Here is a 17,839-nt window from a genome sequence, read left to right on the forward strand (position 1 = left end):
TTGCGGCAGTAAATGCACACCGGCCAGGTCCGGTCAGGTACAAGACGCGAGCAGGGGTTGAGCTAAATTGTCACGGGCTGAGCTAAATTAAACAGTGCTGTCCATGATGGTGTCTGAATTCGATTTCTTTTAGTTTGTCTCCAAAAATGATGCAATATTGATTGCGGCAAATTACATGTATCTGTGCAAGAGCAAAGTGATTGAGAGAATTGTGCACTAATTAGCAGCAGCTCCATGCACGAGACCGCATTCACATCTCAGTTTTTCACGTACGAGTGCTATCCATTTATTTTGCGGATAGCGCTTATAAATATAATAGTCTATGTGGCTTTTCACATGTGTGGCGCCCCTGCAGCCTCAGGCGCCATAGGGTACTGCACCTCACCCGAGGTGCAGTATTCATTGTGGATGCGGAGGAGGTCACCACTGGTAACAACTACAACCACACTCAACCAACATATAACATAATACGGTAGGTGCTGGGGTAGCCATCACAAGGTATGGGACCTCATGCCCACTAGTTCAGGGACCCGGGAGGCGGGGCACCCACAGGGGGAAGTGAGGAGCCATCTCACACACTAGAGCAGTTTGCAGTGGACAGCGTCCAAGTCAGGTCGGACTCTGGAACAGACAAGCAAGAGAAGACACAGAAAGTTCAGGGCCCATGGTCTGGAGGCCGAGGCTCGACCCGCGTTCTTAGGAAAAAAGGGGGATCCCAGAGTTCGCATGGAGTTCAGAAGGCACCCGTGACCCGTTCCACGGCCCAGAAGCTGGGGTGGAGGGAAACCATCGAAAGGTGACGTACAGAAGGAACCGCCGGCCACGACTTCCGAAGTATCCGGGATCGCCTGAGGCCCATCACAGCGTAGCCTGGTGCTCCAACGGCAGTGTGTGACCAGTGAGTAAAAGATCTCGAACTGTTCCACCTGTGTCGTCCTGTTACTGCTGGTTCCCTCCCCATCGCGCCACCGCGCCATCAGCGCCTGAGAGACTACTACCACCACCATCCTCCCCGGGACCATAGCTCTGCCTGTAGAGAGCTGAACCATCCGAGCTGTGTTGTCATCTGCCCCGGCAGAGAAGTCCTGGAGCGGCAGCAAATATTGGCCACGCACCACAGGTGGAGTCACGAAGAACTACCCCCGTGATCCCCATCCCCAGCCTCTTATTGACACCCAGGAGAAGCATTGCGGCCCGGTGACAAGTAGACCCTGACTCCGTGGGCGCGTCACATGTATATAATTTTGCGCAGACCAAGCAGTCAGCGCAATATTGCGTACACATGTACAAGTTTAAGATCAAACTCTGCAATGAAAGTCTATGGGTCCGTGAAGAAATCGGACAGCACTTGGATGCCATCTCTATGTCGTCTGTTTTTCACTGGCTGATAGATAAAAGCTCGAGCAACTTTATTTTTCCCGTCCGTGAACAAAATGATGAAACTCGTCTTGTTTTTCTCGTGAGTCAAAAAAACTAAAGCCTGAATGAGTCCTAATTTCTCGTCACAATTACTCTGCTATTTCTCTCCCTCTTTCAATTTCTTGTAATTAAATCTATTCTCTTCTCACACTTTGCATTCTGGAGTCTTTTCTTATAGTGTTCATTGTGCAGATGGATAAATAGCATGGGTCATTACAGAAATAACACCGCCAATTATGTGACCTACTGTATATACATTTTTTTTTATGTATTAAAAAATGAATTTAATTGGAAAAAAATACATTTTTTTGCAACTTTTATTTTAAATCCATTTTGGAACTTGAACATTTCATATTACATTGGATTCAAAGATCCAAAAATATCCGGATTCATACTTTATGGTTACAGCTAATGAAATAATTCTTTTTACTTGAGGAAAAAAAGACAAAAAACAGTCAAAATGTAAAATATATATACACAATACTCACAAAAAGTTTGGGATATTTGGCTTTCCGGTGAAATGTATGGGAAACGTAAAGTTCAAGCAACAGTGATATTTTATCATAACAGTAGGGCATTTAAGTAGATGCAGTTATGGGGAATACCTCATCTCAAACTATTTTTTGAAACAAAAGCCAACACCAGTGGTGGTATACTCTTCCAAAAATGTCAATGTCTCAATAACTTGAGGTCATGTGACCTTTGACATTATAGGCATGTGAGGGCTGGCGACCAGGACCTAATATATATGTAGCACTATGTCCCCTGAGGAGTCATTGTGGACGAAACGCGTCGGGACGCCTATAGGGTCAGCTTAGGGGGTCCAGCTTTGCACTACTAGATGTGGTCCGTCCTTGTTAGGACGGAAGTTTGGGGCAGCAGGCAAATTTGTTATTTTGTCTCCAGGTTGGACAGGGAGAGTGAATGCTGAATGGCATGCTAAACCCAGGATCCGGATGGAGAGACTGCTTGCCCTCTTGTGAAAGGATGTGGTGAGACCATTCCTTTTTATATATGCCTAATATATGTTGATATATCTTGATGTCTGACCATTGTCAGCATATTACGGAATTGTGACATATATTTTTTTAGGTATATTAATTTTTTCTGCTAAGTTTATTTTTCTGGACCACTGTCCTTGATCTTGGCAATAATACTTCATTTATGTTTGTTGTGTTTTTTTGTTGTGTATTTTTGATCTAGTGGCCACCACTGTGTGTATCCCAACATACATGGTCCGATGACCTACAGATTGGGTATTCAGAATCCAATTACACATGGTGATGGCTTGTTGAATTGATTTGTGGAACTAGAGGAACTTGGATTCTTCTTTTTAAATCAATATTATTAAAGGATTGAATTTTATTGCTGTTATACATAATTGTATTTGGGATTGCTGTACCTCATGTGGCCTTGAGCATCAATTACAGCTGACGATGACTTCTCCTGCTGGTCACCAGTGGAGTTATTGTCTGCTAAGGCGTGGCGTCCCACTCTTCTTCTTCCTCATTGACGTTCTGGGGTACATAGTTACGGCCTCTTCACGGCGACTCAGGTGATCCCATAGGTATTCTATGGGATTCATCAGGTCTGGAGAAAGTGCAGCGGCTCCATTTGAGATCCCCAAGTCTCCAGCAGCCGTTCCCTAATGATGAGACCTCAATGAGGTGGAGCACTGTCAGGCCATGAAGATGAGATTAGGCCGGTGCCATTTATGTAGAGGCACAATGGCTGGATGAATTATGTTATTCCAGTATTAGGGGCTGTCACTGTACCATGACAAACCTACAATCTACAATAACCCTCAGTCCAGTACACCACTGCACAACCAGCTATGTCCTCACCTACTGTACCCTCACGCATCCCCTGTAGATTGTGAGCCCTCGCGGGCAGGGTCCTCTCTCCTCCTATACCAGTCTGTTTTGTACTGTTAATGATTGTTGTACTAGTTTTTATGTATACCCTTTTTCACTTGTAAAGTGCCATGGAATTAATTGCGCTATAATAATAAATAATAATAATAATTCACACAGTATAGGGCCATTTTGTAGTGACTAGACACACCAGTCCACACTGTAACACCACCACCACCATCAAAGGCTCGTCTGGTGACAACAGTGGCTGATGCAGAGTACTCTCCCTGATATCTCTAACATCGTTGGCGGCCATCATTTATGCTCAGCATGAATTGATTTTCATCAATGAACAGCACTGAGGCCCACTGGTCACTCGTCCAGTGTAGATGACATCTGTGCCTGGTGGTGTGGTCAGGTATATAGATGACTCCTGTGCCTGGTGGTGTGGTCAGGTATCTAGATGAATCCTGTGCCTGGTGGTGTGGTCAGGTATCTAGATGAATCCTGTGCCTGGTGGTGTGGTAAGGTATGTAGATAACTCCTGTTCCCGGTGGTGTGGTCAGGTATATAGATGACACCTGGTGGTGTGGTCAGGTATGTAGATAACTCCTGTGCCTGGTGGTGTGGTCAGGTATATAGATGACACCTGTGCCTGTAGAGGTGGTCAGGTACCTTGCAGGTCATTGAGTATGCAGACCAAATTGATGTAAATTGTTTCCAATGATAATGACACTCGGGTGCCTGTAGTTGTGTGGCATTCATCCTCCGGTTCTGGTTCCATTATCCACAATGAAGCGGTTATCATTGTTGGATGGGACCAAAGGACGTCCATTTGTCTGCCTCTTTGGACTCTTCCAGTCTTTCTGTATCTCTATACAACCTACTGGTGACACTTTATGACACTAAGCTCAGTGGCCACTTCCATCTGAGAACATCCTGCTTGAAGCCTCGCAATGGCGCATTGCTTCTGATCAATTTTTAGGGGTCGTCTTGGTCTCATGATGTCAAAATGTGAACAGCGTGATTGATGAGGAGGACTGTTTAATACCAATTCTAATTGACCGCAAAATCTATTGGGTGATTCATGAATCAAACACCTGTTGTGAACTTTCCATTAAGCTCCTTGTGAGAGAACAGCAAGTTGTGCAAAAAGTCCTGAAACATAGAACAGTTGGACATGAACATCCAAAAGTTTAGAGAAGATAAGTTCACCTGAAAAGATCAGAGGGCATTGTAGGACATCCTGAAATTTCACCAAAAAGCCAAATATCCCTCCCTTTTTGTGAGTAGTGTATACAAGACTGATTGTTCATCATACATGCCAAAATTCGTGCTTTGCAGTCTATTATTTTAGTGCTTATGGGGGCCGAGCCATACCAACCATGCATTTAACACTAGAAGTCCCAGAGAGGGGTCATTTAACATTTCTACCTTTGGAACCCAGAGTCGGGTCGAATGACCTGAAGGATTTTAGCTAACATCCTATAATCAATGTCTTTTGTTCTGTAATTGAGGCCATTACTGTCACACCACAGGAGGTTGTTGTTTTCCATTGAGTTTAGCCATTTAGTTTCTAGTTAGTTCTATTCAGTTGGACTAAGGGTCATTTGACCCTCTTTCGGGACTTCAGGGGGGAGCTCGAAATTTCTCGGACTTCTAGTGTTAAGCCATGTTCTTACGTAGCCTAAATGCTTCATATTTTCTGTTGCATTTCACATTTTAGACAAAGTGGATGTAATTTCATGAAAAACATTTGTGCCTCTAGAACTGTGCATTTTTGGTCCATTTTTTCCCTATAGGCTTCTTTGGGGTGCTTGAAAAAAAGTATGGAGAAAACAGAATTGCCTATATGTAGTGTAAAATCCCAGCATTTCTGCAAAAAAAAAGTATAACAATGCATTAAATTTGCAACAAAAATGCATTGATAAAAAGCATAAAAAAATTCTGTAAAATAAAATGCCAACATTTCTTCGTTGGTTAGTAAGAATTTCACTAGAGGGCGCTGTCGTTTTCTTTTACGTGCAACTTCCTTATTCTACGATTGATCTTCGTGAGAGTCGCACAGCGATCCGTCATGTGCAATGAGGGGATTCATAATTACAGGTAAGATCATATACAAACAACATTTATAAATCAGTTAATTAGATACATAGATAAAAATAAATCAGAAATCAGATAATTAGCAAGTGACTGTTCTGGCGCTAGCTAATTATCTTTCCTTTTTAAAATAAGGCAGTGTGTTTAAAAGACACTGATAATATAACAGAAGAACCTTGAGGCAACCTGTATTAAACTGCAGGTCACTTGACCTCAGGTGACTTCATTAAATTCAGTGGCCTACTTGCCACTTTTATTATTTTATTTTATTTAATTTATTTATTTTTATTTTTGTTTTATTTTTTTGTATTACCCGAGAACCGGATCTGGATCAATACCTGGAATTTCCTGAGAATTATGGGGTACTTTCCTTTCTTTAATTATTTTTCTTATTGTACTGTCATTGAGTTTCTTCCGTCATTCAGTATGTTTGATTTCATTTCAGTCCGACGTTTAGTTCTTATGCCCCACTTGCCCCGATTACATGTCACTGCTATGATGACGCAACCACCGCGACTAGCACCACTCATTTAAATGCCCCTATTGGCGGCAACGTATACACTTATCTCCATCACACTCTATCTATATGGATTACCAGTATGCCTTTTGTATTAGGTCTTTAGTTTGCTGTCACAAGTGCGTCACAACCTGATGTGATCTCAGAGGATCAGGAATCAGAAGGTCACAGGGTATTGTGGATTGCAGATCTGCTTTAGTGCGTGTTCATCATGTACAGTGAGTTGGAGAGTGCTTAATTCCATCCAGTACAGAAGGGGTTAAGGCTCCTTTATATCCTGCAGTGATCTAGCAGGTAATTATAACCTCAGCTGCAACCACTCCCTTCTGCCAGAAATATCCACTCCTCACTCCTCCTTATGCCGGCTATAGCTCATACCTATGCTGTCCACTTGGAAGGAACCAGTCTCTGGAGGAAGCTGTTGTTTCTGTTGCAGCTGAGAAATTTCAGCCAGAGTTTTATTTGTTGTGTCTTTCTCCCCTGTTTATCTATCCTATCCCATGTTGTCTTATGCCAGTAGCAAGACTAGCATCTTGCTGGGTTGCACTAGTCAGGGTCAGGGCAAACTTCGGGGCCAGTGAGGGTCTAGGCACGTGAGTAATGTATGGGGGGGAAGGACCCGTCTAAGGATGTTAGGGAATGCAGGAATCAGCCTCAGGTAAGTGGGTAACCCCACTACCCTCTCCATAGCACCAGGGCCCTGTTATATCGTGTGTTTGGGTATACCTTGTGTGTTGCAGTGCTCACCAACAGTCACCTTAAACCTTGCAGGACTCCGGTAGTAACTGCAAGACCTCTGCCTATGATACTTGTACCTCTGACTATATTCTTCTGTGTGTCAGGCTGCCACTAAGGGGAGCTCTAGTCCTGCAAGGAAATACACTACAAGGAGCTGAATAAGCCAGGAGGGGAACTCCCAGTGTGCTGAGCATCAGCTGGAAAGCAGAAGAGGGGGAAGGTCAGGCAGGCCAGGTCATACACAGTACGGGGAGAAGGAAGACTGGAGGAAGGAGCAGAGACAGGATCAAGGTCAGACCGAGGTCAGTACCAGAGTTAGCAACCGAGTGGGGAGGTAGGAGAGGGGGGAACAACCAGGACTATTGTGGGAAGGAAGGAGGTGGGACAGAGGAATGGCAGAATGACTAGGGGATGGAACACAGACAGAGAGCGAGGGCACAGAAAGGGGACGGATCAGGATCACACTTACAGGGACCAGCACTCACAGGCAAAGCAGCGCTAAGCTTATAGCCGGCGCTGGTTCACTATTGATGACAGTATTTAAAGCATCCAAGCTCCGGAACTGAGGTCCGGGAGAAGGCTCTGCCCCCTAGCCATGTGGACAGGGAGGCAAAACCGTGACACTGTGGCTTACCATATTCCACCGCTCCATGGGTTGATTAAGGAGTTTATAAACTCGGACAAAACTTTTATCATGGTACCACCCATTTCTTTTTCTTTTCCTTTTTGCTTTTATTCCATTTATTTAATGTCCGACCCCTTCTCTTTACTAGTGTGATATACACTACTTTATTGTGGTGTTTACTGAGCTATTTTGTATATATAAGTATATCTACACAATTGTTGTATATTGTATGTAGAAACCATTTAGTCAGGCAGGCCAGGTCATACACAGTACAGGGAGAAGGAAGACCGGAGGAGCGAGCAGAGACAGGGTCGAGGTCAGGCTGAGGTCAGTACCAGAGGTAGCAACCAAGTGGGGAGGTAGGAGAGGGGGAAACAACCAGGACTATTGTGGGAAGGAAGGAGGTGGGACAGAGGAATGGCACAACGACTAGGGGATGGAACACAGACAAAGATCGAGGGCACAGAGAGGGGACGGATCAGGATCACACTTACAGGGACCAGCAATCTCAGGCAAAGCAGCGCTAAGCTTATAGCCTACACAATCTACACAATTGTTGTATATTGTATGTATAAACCATTTTTGTCCATATACTACTGCTATTTTTTTGTTGTTTAGTTGCATCAATTTATGATTATGCACACACCATGCAGATATTTTGTGTACATAAGTGTATCAACACACTTATTATACTGTATATTGTATGTACTTACGATTTTTTACTCAATGTTACAACTATTTTTTTTTGCTGTTTGGCTGCATCAATTTATGATTATGCACATGCATTCATATGTAGTGATGGTCGAACCTCCCGATGTTCGGGATTGGGAGCTTCGCCCGAACATTTTGTAAAGTTTGTATTCGGGGTCGGAGATAACGCGAACTTGTGTCTGAACACCGAACTTGGATTTTACATTTATGGGATATGGGATGGGGCGGGGGGGGGGGGCTGTAAAATAAAGAATATAGTTAATAATAAACATTGTCATTATACTTACCACTCCCGTGATGTGTCCTGCAGACTCTGTCTCCCGGCCGCTTCTGCTTCCACGTCCGATCATTGCTGTGCCCCCAGGGAACCAGCACTGACTACAGGACTTTCCATGACGTCATAGCTATGTGACCAGTCTCGTGTTAATGTTGTATTACCTCATGGGTTACAGACTGGTCACATGGCTATGACTTCATGGAAGGTCCTGTAGTTAGTAGTGGTTACCCGGGGGCACAGCTGACCGGCCTCAGCTATGCACTCCGTTGAAGGCTCTAACCGAGCAGACCTGTATTTTTCTCCTTGCACAGATGTAGCAGTGCTGAAGATGCTCGCACCACCTTTGGCCTACGTCAGACAGGTTTTTTTGAGTAATAAAGATGGAGTCCTAAATGTCTTCTGTTTTATTTCTAATAAAATATTTTTTTCTCTGTGTCGTTTTATTTTACTGTTAAAATATCAGACAATCACAAACGTTGTCACGGAGTGGGCATCTGTGATTGGATGCTGGAGTAACCTGAAACCAGCCCATACATTCTACATGCTAGAATATATGGTCAGATTCCAGGTCACTCCAACAGCCAATCACAGACGCCCATTCTGAGTGACAGCGTCTGTGATTGGCTGTTGGGTCCCTGAAACGTATAGTAGTGTAAAAATAAATAATTAAAAAAAATGACAGTGCCCCGCAGTATTTTTGATTCTCAGCGCAGATAAAGCTGATGGCCATGGTCTGCCACCGCATCTGCCTGGCTCCCGCTGTATTTTGATTGCTAGTCAGGTAAAACCAGGCAGCTGAGGGCTGGGATTCTCAGCGTGGTAAGGTCCAAGCGTTGTGGGCCCCCCTGTTACGGGGGGCTGTCTGATAATAACCGAAAGGAGTATCAGACAGTCAGGGTCCACCGTGCAAAGACTTTGCTGCAGACTATGGCAGAGTGCAATACCTCTGTTAACTCACAGAAGGATATAATAAGTAAGTAAAGCAATTCCTCCCTTACTTGGAGGGTGTGTGGAATGATCTCTGTTAATAATCACAGAGACAAAGGCAATGTGTGCGAAATGGCACCTACCTAGGTCCGCTCTTCCAGTGGTGCAAAAGAGACGAACAGCAGCGTAAGCCGCACAAAGCTCCTACCTGCGTTCGCTCCACTAGTGTGCGAGGACACGAACCACTAAATATGGCACCTGCCTAGGTCCGCTCTTCTAGTGGTGCAAAAGAGACGAACAGCAGCGTAAGCCGCACAAAGCTCCTACCTCTGTTCGCTCCCCTAGTGTGCGAGGATACGAACAACTGCCAGACGCAGTATAAGGAACGTTACCCTAGCGGCAACGTCCACCTACGAGTAGAATCACAAGGCCCAGCCAGACCATGTGCCTCAGGCACCTGCCTATATCCGCTCCCCTAAGAGGTAAGGATACGGACAGCAGCCGAAGCTGTAAGGTATAAGAACGCTACCCTGCCGGTAGCGCTCACCTAGCATAGACAGAGGAATGCCTAGAGGAACGCGCACAGAGCGTCTACTCATATGCATGAACCAAGAGGACTGAGCACCATGCGGCGTGTGTCAGGGTCTTATATAGACTCTGTGCCCCATCCAAGATGGAGGACACCAGAGCCAATCCGCTGCCAGAACGACAGGAGTGACGTCATGCTGGCCTATCACCGAGCAAGACGTCACAAGCACATGACCAGCGACCAATCGGCATAGAAGGTGTCAGAGACATGTGACCTCGTGTCAGCGATGATGTCACCCGCACATGTGCAATGGCTCCAAGATTGGACTTAGTCTCCGGAGCTCGCACATGTGCAGTAGCAAGAAATCTGGACTTAGTCTCCAGCGCTCGCACATGTGCAGTAGCAAGAAATCTGGACTTAGTCTCCAGCGCTCGCACATGTGCAGTAGCAAGAAATCTGGACATAGTCTCCAGTGCTCGCAGCAACCGTAACACCCCCACACTAAAAATCACAGCCCGCAGCCACTCCTGAAGATGGCGCATTGTTTCTTAGCAACATTTCCAAGCGCTTTACCCAGCACGTCCAGCGGCTTTGATGGCGTGGCACGCTGGGTAATAATGGGTTTAATACCAGGTTTGTATTCTCGACTGGTAAAGCCCGACATTCATGGTGTCAAGCCAAATGAGACATGGCCACCATGAATTTCTAGTAAACAGTTAAAAAAATAACACATAGAAAACATTTTTTTATTAGAAATAAAACAAAAAAACATTTAGAGACTCAATCTTTATTATAAAAAAAAAAACCTTAGTCCGACATAGTCCACAGGTAGAACAATGTCAATTCTACTTCATCACTCTGTAGAGACAAGTTTCTCTAGAGAACAAGAAGCAGGGAGTGCAATGTCAGCTCTGCTTCATCCCTCTGTATAGACAAACATCTTACAGAGCGAGAAGCAGGGAGAGAAATGTCAGCTTTGCTTCATCACTCTGTACAGACAAACATCTCTACAAAGCAAGAAGCAAGGCGAGAAATGTCAGCTCTGCTTCATCACTCTGTACAGACAAACATCTCTAGAGAGGGAGAAGCAGGGCAAGAAATGTCAGCTCTGCTTCATCACTCTGTAAAGACAAACATCTCTACAGAGCGAGAGGCAGGGCGAGAAATGTCAGCTCTGCTTCATCACTCCGTACAGACAAACGACTATACAGAGCAAGAAGCAGGCTGACAGTGAGGGTATGATTCCACTTGCGTATGACTCGTGCAAGTCTGACATTGCATCACCCCGCACGCTACACACTTTCCTGACATGGGCGCCTCAGCTGCATGTAAATAAATGAAGGTGACCTGCTTCTGTCAGGAGAGTGTGTGCCGTGCCAGGTGATACCGATGCGACACTTGCACAGTGACAGTCAAAGTTCAATCGAGTCCTTGAGCCATGGACTCGGGGGAACCCTGACGTCACTGCAAACAAGGCAGAAAACAGCCGAAAATGGCCGAGTGACAGCAGTGCAGTGAATGATCAGACCCGGAAGCAGAAGCGGCCAGCAGACAGCGGCTGAGCGGGTCTGCAGGACGTGGCATGAGACTGGAAGTATAATCATAATGTTTTTTCATAATGTGCTTTTTTTACAGCTCCTGGACCCGAACTGGACTCGAACTGTAAGGTGAGCTTCCTAGGAAAGCTCGTGTTCGGGATCGTGTGCACAAACACTATGTGTTCAGTATGGACCGCAAACTTTACAGTTCGGGTTCGCCCATTACTATTCATATGTCAAATATTTATTTTTGTTATTTTTTTACATATAATTTTAGATAGCATCTGTGTTACTATAGTTTGTTTGTCACACAGAGGTTTTTTCAAACATCACGGCTTAATTGGGATCTATTTAGACTACAGATTCTGACATTCTGCCTGATAACTTCTCTGATGTCTGTGATCAGCGCAGGCAGATTCGGGTGTTGACCAACAGATTGGTATTTGATAGGCAAGCTACCAAGCATTAATCTGCTGATCTGCTTGTTAGTCTCCTTTGATCACATGTTGTGGGCGAGCCAATGACATCAGCTTCCTTCCTATATATGCTGGCTAGATCATTCCTTTTGTGCCAGCTATAGTTCATCTAAGCTGGTCTGGTGAGGTGTTGTGATCCAGACTTAAGGCCCTGTCACACACACAGATAAATCTTTTGCAGATCTGTGGTTGCAGTGAAATCATGGACATATTGTTCCATTTGTACACAGCCACAAACCTGGCACTAATTGTCCACAATTTCACTGCAACCACAGATCTACCACAGATCTACCACAGATCTGCCACAGATTTATCTGTGTGTGTGACAGGGCCTTTAACTGGTGGTTGTAGTACTTGTTGGTCTGTGCGGTTGTAGAGTTAACCTTTGTTGTATTTTGCTGCTACCTTCCTGCTCTTGCTTTTTTCCTGAATCTCTCATTGTTTTTTTACTGTGAGTTTGCAGTGTGTCAGAGATTTAGTTTTTCCCTATATGTCTTTATCTCTGTTTCCATCTCACTCCTGCCTTTTTATTCCTGGGTGGCAGGGGGGAATCAGGTTTGTTCTGGTCAAGAACATAGTCAGGCGTGGGACTCAGGCATCTCCACCATTAAGGGTAACCCTGTGGTTAAGGATAGCCTAGGGACAAAGTGGGTGAGGGACAGCATAGGATCCCCTGTCCCTCGCTATCTTACAGTCATTACTTTACATTATTGTCTCATATATGAATTTTGTTGTAACGTTTTAGGCCTTGAACGAGGTCTTATGACTTAATTGTTGGCCCACATTAATTTACAGACTATGGTGATGCAAAAAAACGCTTCATCTTGACATTTGATATGCCACTGTATTTTCTTCGATTGATTTATTCCTCTAGCATTGAGCACCCACCTTAATATACCATGTAGTACCTACCATATCATTTTGAAATAGTCCTCCCTTGACCCAGAAGAGCACTGGATTGACTCTAGATACTGGAGAAAATGGTGATCGGTGAGTATATTAATACACCTACACTATATATACATTCACATAGGTTTAGTGCTTCTTTAACTTTTGCATTATTTCTGTAGGAACTGCTAAATATAGTAATGATATCCCCATGTTCTACAGCCAGAGGTGGCCGTCATACCGAAGACTGAAAGGAAGTAGAAAGGAAATTCTCTATCTAAGGAAACATCCTTTAACTTCTGATAGCACCACAGTACAATATGTCTTTCAGGATAACACAGTGTCACCAGATATTCCCATCAGCATGTCCACCAGAAAGAGGAACATAATATCTAGCAAAGCCTCAGTGTTCTACGGGGAAACCTACGGCCAAGGAGTCAGCTATGAGAGCCGACGTGATAGCAGGTAATGTTTTAGGTGCTTTATATATATATAGAAGTCTTCGTTTGCCTAGGCAATACCAGTTTTGGGCTCCTGAGGTAATTTCTAAGGAACTTTTGGGTCTAAATTGTCAAGAAGAATAACGGTCCTTGTTGCCTCCAAACTGTGTAGATGAAGAAGGGTTTATAGGTAGAACCTATCTTCTCTTAGTGAGACTCCTTCCCAGTGTCGTAGAAGACGTTTGCTAGACCATTTTTGATCATCTATTATTTGTTCTGTGTCTTTCCTTTTTAGTTTTAATTCTCCACATCGACCTGATCAATGGAAAAATAATTATCGAGCCGAATCCAAAGTATCCGATTGTCAAGGAATCCGTCACGTTGAGCGTTACCGGGATTAAAGGAGACATCATGTTTTTCAGTTGGTTTAAAGGACCAAAAGCAACCTCTGAGAACCAAATATTCACGTATATGAATGGTTCACTACTTTTTGGGAACCGGAACGTCTCTCGGGTCAGCGCTTTCGCTAACGGATCGTTACAGATCAAAGATCTTCAAGTTGGGGATCGAGGGAATTACATAGTGAAAGTACAGACGGAGGCGCAAGAAGATGCAGACGTTTACCTAAATGTTTATGGTGGGTACCTATGTTGTAATGCTATGGTTAAGTTTCGGTATCTTTGTAGGGGTTTCAATAGCAGCAATAGAAATGCATGCAAAGCTATATTTGCCCTCAAAAATTTTGATGAAATTCTGATAGACGCTTAGTCAATACGAGTGAGTCACCTTTGGCATCCCAAATGGATCATTGGCACTATGGATCTTCCATGAGGACTTGTGTCATGAAATCGAGAAATGAAACTTACCAATTGGAAATACCCTATTAGGGAATTCGACATTCATAATTTAGGTCTCTCTATTGTAGCTTATATTATTAAGCTAGGACACAGGTGTCATGGTTCCGATTGACGGAACATCTTGTGCTCTGTTCTCCTGCAGAGCTAGTGCTTGCCTGTTTTGTCACACTGAGCATATTGCAGACCTTAATGCTCTACTGCTTGTATTGCATTCCGGTGGAAGGGTTGGTACTGTGTTGGTGCTGAGAGTGGCCTTTTCACATACTCCTCATTCTGGGTGATTGCTCTATTTCACGAGGGAGCACCCTCGCCCGGAACGCCGCCAGTTGTAGTTCCTGGTTCTGCAGTAAGTGCTTCCGGCTCTCACTCGTGTACAGTTCTGATCTTGGCTCTTGATCCCGGACCATGTTTGATTCCCTCTGCCTGTTCCCCTGACTCTGCCGTTACCTCCTGGCTTCTGACCCCTTGCCTGTACCTCGACCTCGTCTCCATCTGCTCTTTGTGTCCTGTATGTACTCTCCCAGTATCCTGACCCTCAACCGTTACCTTGATCATGCCCCCTCTTACTCCCAGTATCATGTCATGTTCTCCTGTTCTCACATCCCAATTTATTTGACTACTTCTCTGTTCACACTACATACTAATTATCTAGCGACACCTAGTGACTAAGCATCACAATAGGTTTCTGGAAGTATAACCACTCCCAACTCGGATAAATACCCTCAGCTCCCAAAAGGGAGCTAGGCCAGGAGAGTGAAGGTTGTGTTTGTACTGCTGTCTGTTGTATTTTGTGTGAAAGTTACCCGCTCTTTCGTAACTTTCTCCCTTTCTTTATTTACCTCCAGTGTACGGTTTGTGTCTTCCCTTGTGTGTTTGGTAGTGGTGTGCTTTAGTTGGATTGCACCCCCTTTTGTGTGTCTGTTGTGGGGTTTGTGACTACTGTCTCGGTCCATCCCTTGGGTGATGGGTGTGGAGGGAGTTACACCAGGACCTGGATAGTAGACAGTGAGACGCTAGGGGCTCAGACCTCACTACGATCAAGTGTACCTCTGGGTTGAAGATCAGTTCAGTGTCTACCTAGTCTAAGAGTTTATGAGTCTCCATCCAGTTACTTTCTAGTTCTTGGAGTGACAACTCACTTCTGCAAGCACAAGTGTGCACAGAGCAGTGTGGCTCCATAAAAAGTCTATGTCATGATCCATTCCTGGCTCAACTACCGCTGAGCCATTGCTGGTATCTTATCTTAAAGTTACAGGCCATGGAAGGAGTTAATTCGATTCTGCCTAGTTCCGGAGGACAGGCCGCTATATCCTGGCACTGATACTCAACATGGAACAGCGCCAGTAATAGTTCCTGCTCTGCACTGTGCGTGCCTAGCTCCCGTGAGTTAACCTGATCTTCCCTGCCTCCCTGCTACCTAGTCCTGACCTGTGTCCTCCTCTGTTCGCCTGTCCCTCGTTGCCTGACTCCCCTATCCTGTCTATAGTTGTTGTCCCAGTCCTATCTGTCTGACACCGATCCCAACCTGTGTATCCTCCACCCCTGTATATTACTTTGACTCCGCAGCCTCTGACATGTATCCTTGTTCCTAACCTCAGCTCCGTCTCTCCCTTTTGCAGTATACGTGACATCTTGGCTCCTGACCCCTGGCTATCATCTGACTACAATTTGCTTACTCTTGTACTATTGACGAGACCTCCTGTTGCAGACGAGGCATGCTGAGTACTCTATCGCCCACTTATGGGTTATTTGCTAACTGCACTTTGGAGATCTCTCTCCAATCCGTCTCATTGCCTCCACAAGCAAGCGTGATAGTCTATAGGTCAGTACACTGCTCGGTGCAAGGAGTCATGCAGAAGGTGAGCTGACGTGTGTGTCCTCCACCCCTGTATGTTACTTTGACTCCGCAGCCTTTGAAGTGTATCCTCATTCCTGACCTCGGCTCCGTCTCTCCCTTTTGCAGTATACGTGACATCTTGACTCCTGACCCCTGGCTATCACCTGACTACAATTTGCTTACTCCTGTACTATTGACGAGACCTCCTGTTGCAGACCTGGCTTGCTGACTACTCTATCGCCCTCTTGTGGGTTATTTGTTAACTGCACTTTGGAGATCTCTCCAATCTGTCTCATTGCCTTCATAAGCAAGCGTGATAGTCTATAGGTCAGTACACAGCTTGGTGTAAGGAGTCATGCAGAAGGTGAGCACTCGTTGCTTGAAAAAAGTGGGAGTCTCAGTAGTAATACCCCCATATATAGGTGAAAATTTGCTCAAACTTGAAATACATCTTTAAGGCTTCTTTGAGTAATTTATCATCTCCTTTTGTCCACAGAGACTGTTGGTAAACCGGTAATCACAGCATCTCACTCAGAAATCAAAGAAAATGACTTTTTCTCCCTTACCTGTGCCTCAGCCAATGCCGACAGGATCGTATGGGTGAAATCAACCTCCAAAACAATAAAAGAAGAAAATGGAAACATTGTAACTCATGAGAATGGGACAATCATGTTCGCGAACATCAAAAGTAACGACGAAGGAAGATACAAGTGTCGAGCGGAGAATTTGGTTAGCACAAGCTCCAGTGAAGTCTATACTCTGTCCATATCCCGTAAGTAATGTCATATACAAAAATATAGTAAAGAACTGCATTATCTAAGGGCTTGTGCATTCACTATACAAATGCTAATCTAAGTGTCCCCATTGGGGCTCACAACCTATATTCCCTATCATATCTTTGGAACATGGGAGGGAACCGGAGAAAACCCACTCAAACATGGGGAGAACATACAAACTCCTTGCAGATGGTGGGATTTGTACCTAGGACCCCAGCCCTGCAAAGCAACAGTGCTAACTACTGAGCTACCATACAGTGCTAACCAATGAGCCATGTTGTGTATGTGTTCCTCAGCCTCTTTAAGTACTGTAGCCCTTACAAGTTCACGCACTCACATCTTGGCATTGAAATATGAGGATAAAATAAGGGTTTCCTAATTTATTGGGCACAAAGTAGGCTTATTTCTCCTGCAATGTCTCCTTCAAGATATCTAAAACAAAACTTCCTTTCAAAAAGTTATTTGCCCTCTCTTGTTATGTACAGCACCGTCCCTTACATATATTCTCATGTTATTTATTGCTCCCTGTCTTTATACAGTATATAGTGTCCTCCCTTGTTAGATATAAAATGAAATAACTCCTAATGGAGGAGCTGAAGGACTTGCTCTTTGGGTCAGATGCTGTTCCATCAGTAGTCATTTTGTATCTAACAAGAGAGGATTATGTAAAAGAGGGGTGCTGTGAATAACAATAATGAGAATATGCTATGTAAAGGACAGTGCTATACATAGTAAGAAAGGACACTATACATTAAGGAATAGTGCCATACATAACTAGAGAGGAAACTAATAAGGGACAGTGTTATATATAATAAAAAAGGAAACTATGCAGTTAAGGATGATACGTTACATAATAAATGGGCTTATTAGATACTAATAGACTGTGATATTCAAAATAAGGCTATAGTCCTGTATCTGTGTGAAGTGTTGGTGTGCTGCCTGATTTTTTTTCTTGGACAATGCACCAACCAATTAACTATGTCCTATTCCTCATAATAAGGTTAGAGTCTTCCAGAACTCTTTCCGGATGTGTGATTTTCATGAACATGTGAATGGATTTATGAAACGCTATGAATCCGTGTGCCGTCCGATACAAAATGTGGAAGCACACGGACATAACCCTCAAATGTGCATATGTTGCATGTTTGGTGCAGAAAATATGCAATGTTTTATGGCACAAGAAAAGGGAGGGAGACTCCTGCAATCTCACGTACTCATGCGTGTTTCACCCATACTAATGAGTGTGGAAAAATATGCAACAAAAATGCATGTAAAAAATGTATATTTTATGCAGTGTTCTTCTTGCCAACACATCAGGAATTACAGCAGAA

The 17,839-nt window shown here is 44.3% G+C and overlaps 1 protein-coding gene across 1 annotated transcript in view; it reads left to right on the forward strand.

Moving 5' to 3' along the window:
• LOC142255787 (uncharacterized) overlaps positions 1-17,839 on the forward strand; it is a 66,659-nt gene that overhangs the window by 35,946 nt on the left and 12,874 nt on the right. Inside the window, exons 9-11 of the mRNA XM_075327234.1 lie at positions 12,930-13,053; positions 13,334-13,675; positions 16,229-16,504. Coding sequence (XP_075183349.1) covers positions 12,930-13,053; positions 13,334-13,675; positions 16,229-16,504 — 742 coding nt within the window. The remainder of the gene's footprint in view (positions 1-12,929; positions 13,054-13,333; positions 13,676-16,228; positions 16,505-17,839) is intronic.

Source organism: Anomaloglossus baeobatrachus, chromosome 11 (genome assembly GCF_048569485.1).
Source record: "Anomaloglossus baeobatrachus isolate aAnoBae1 chromosome 11, aAnoBae1.hap1, whole genome shotgun sequence".
NCBI classification, from domain to species: domain Eukaryota; kingdom Metazoa; phylum Chordata; class Amphibia; order Anura; family Aromobatidae; genus Anomaloglossus; species Anomaloglossus baeobatrachus.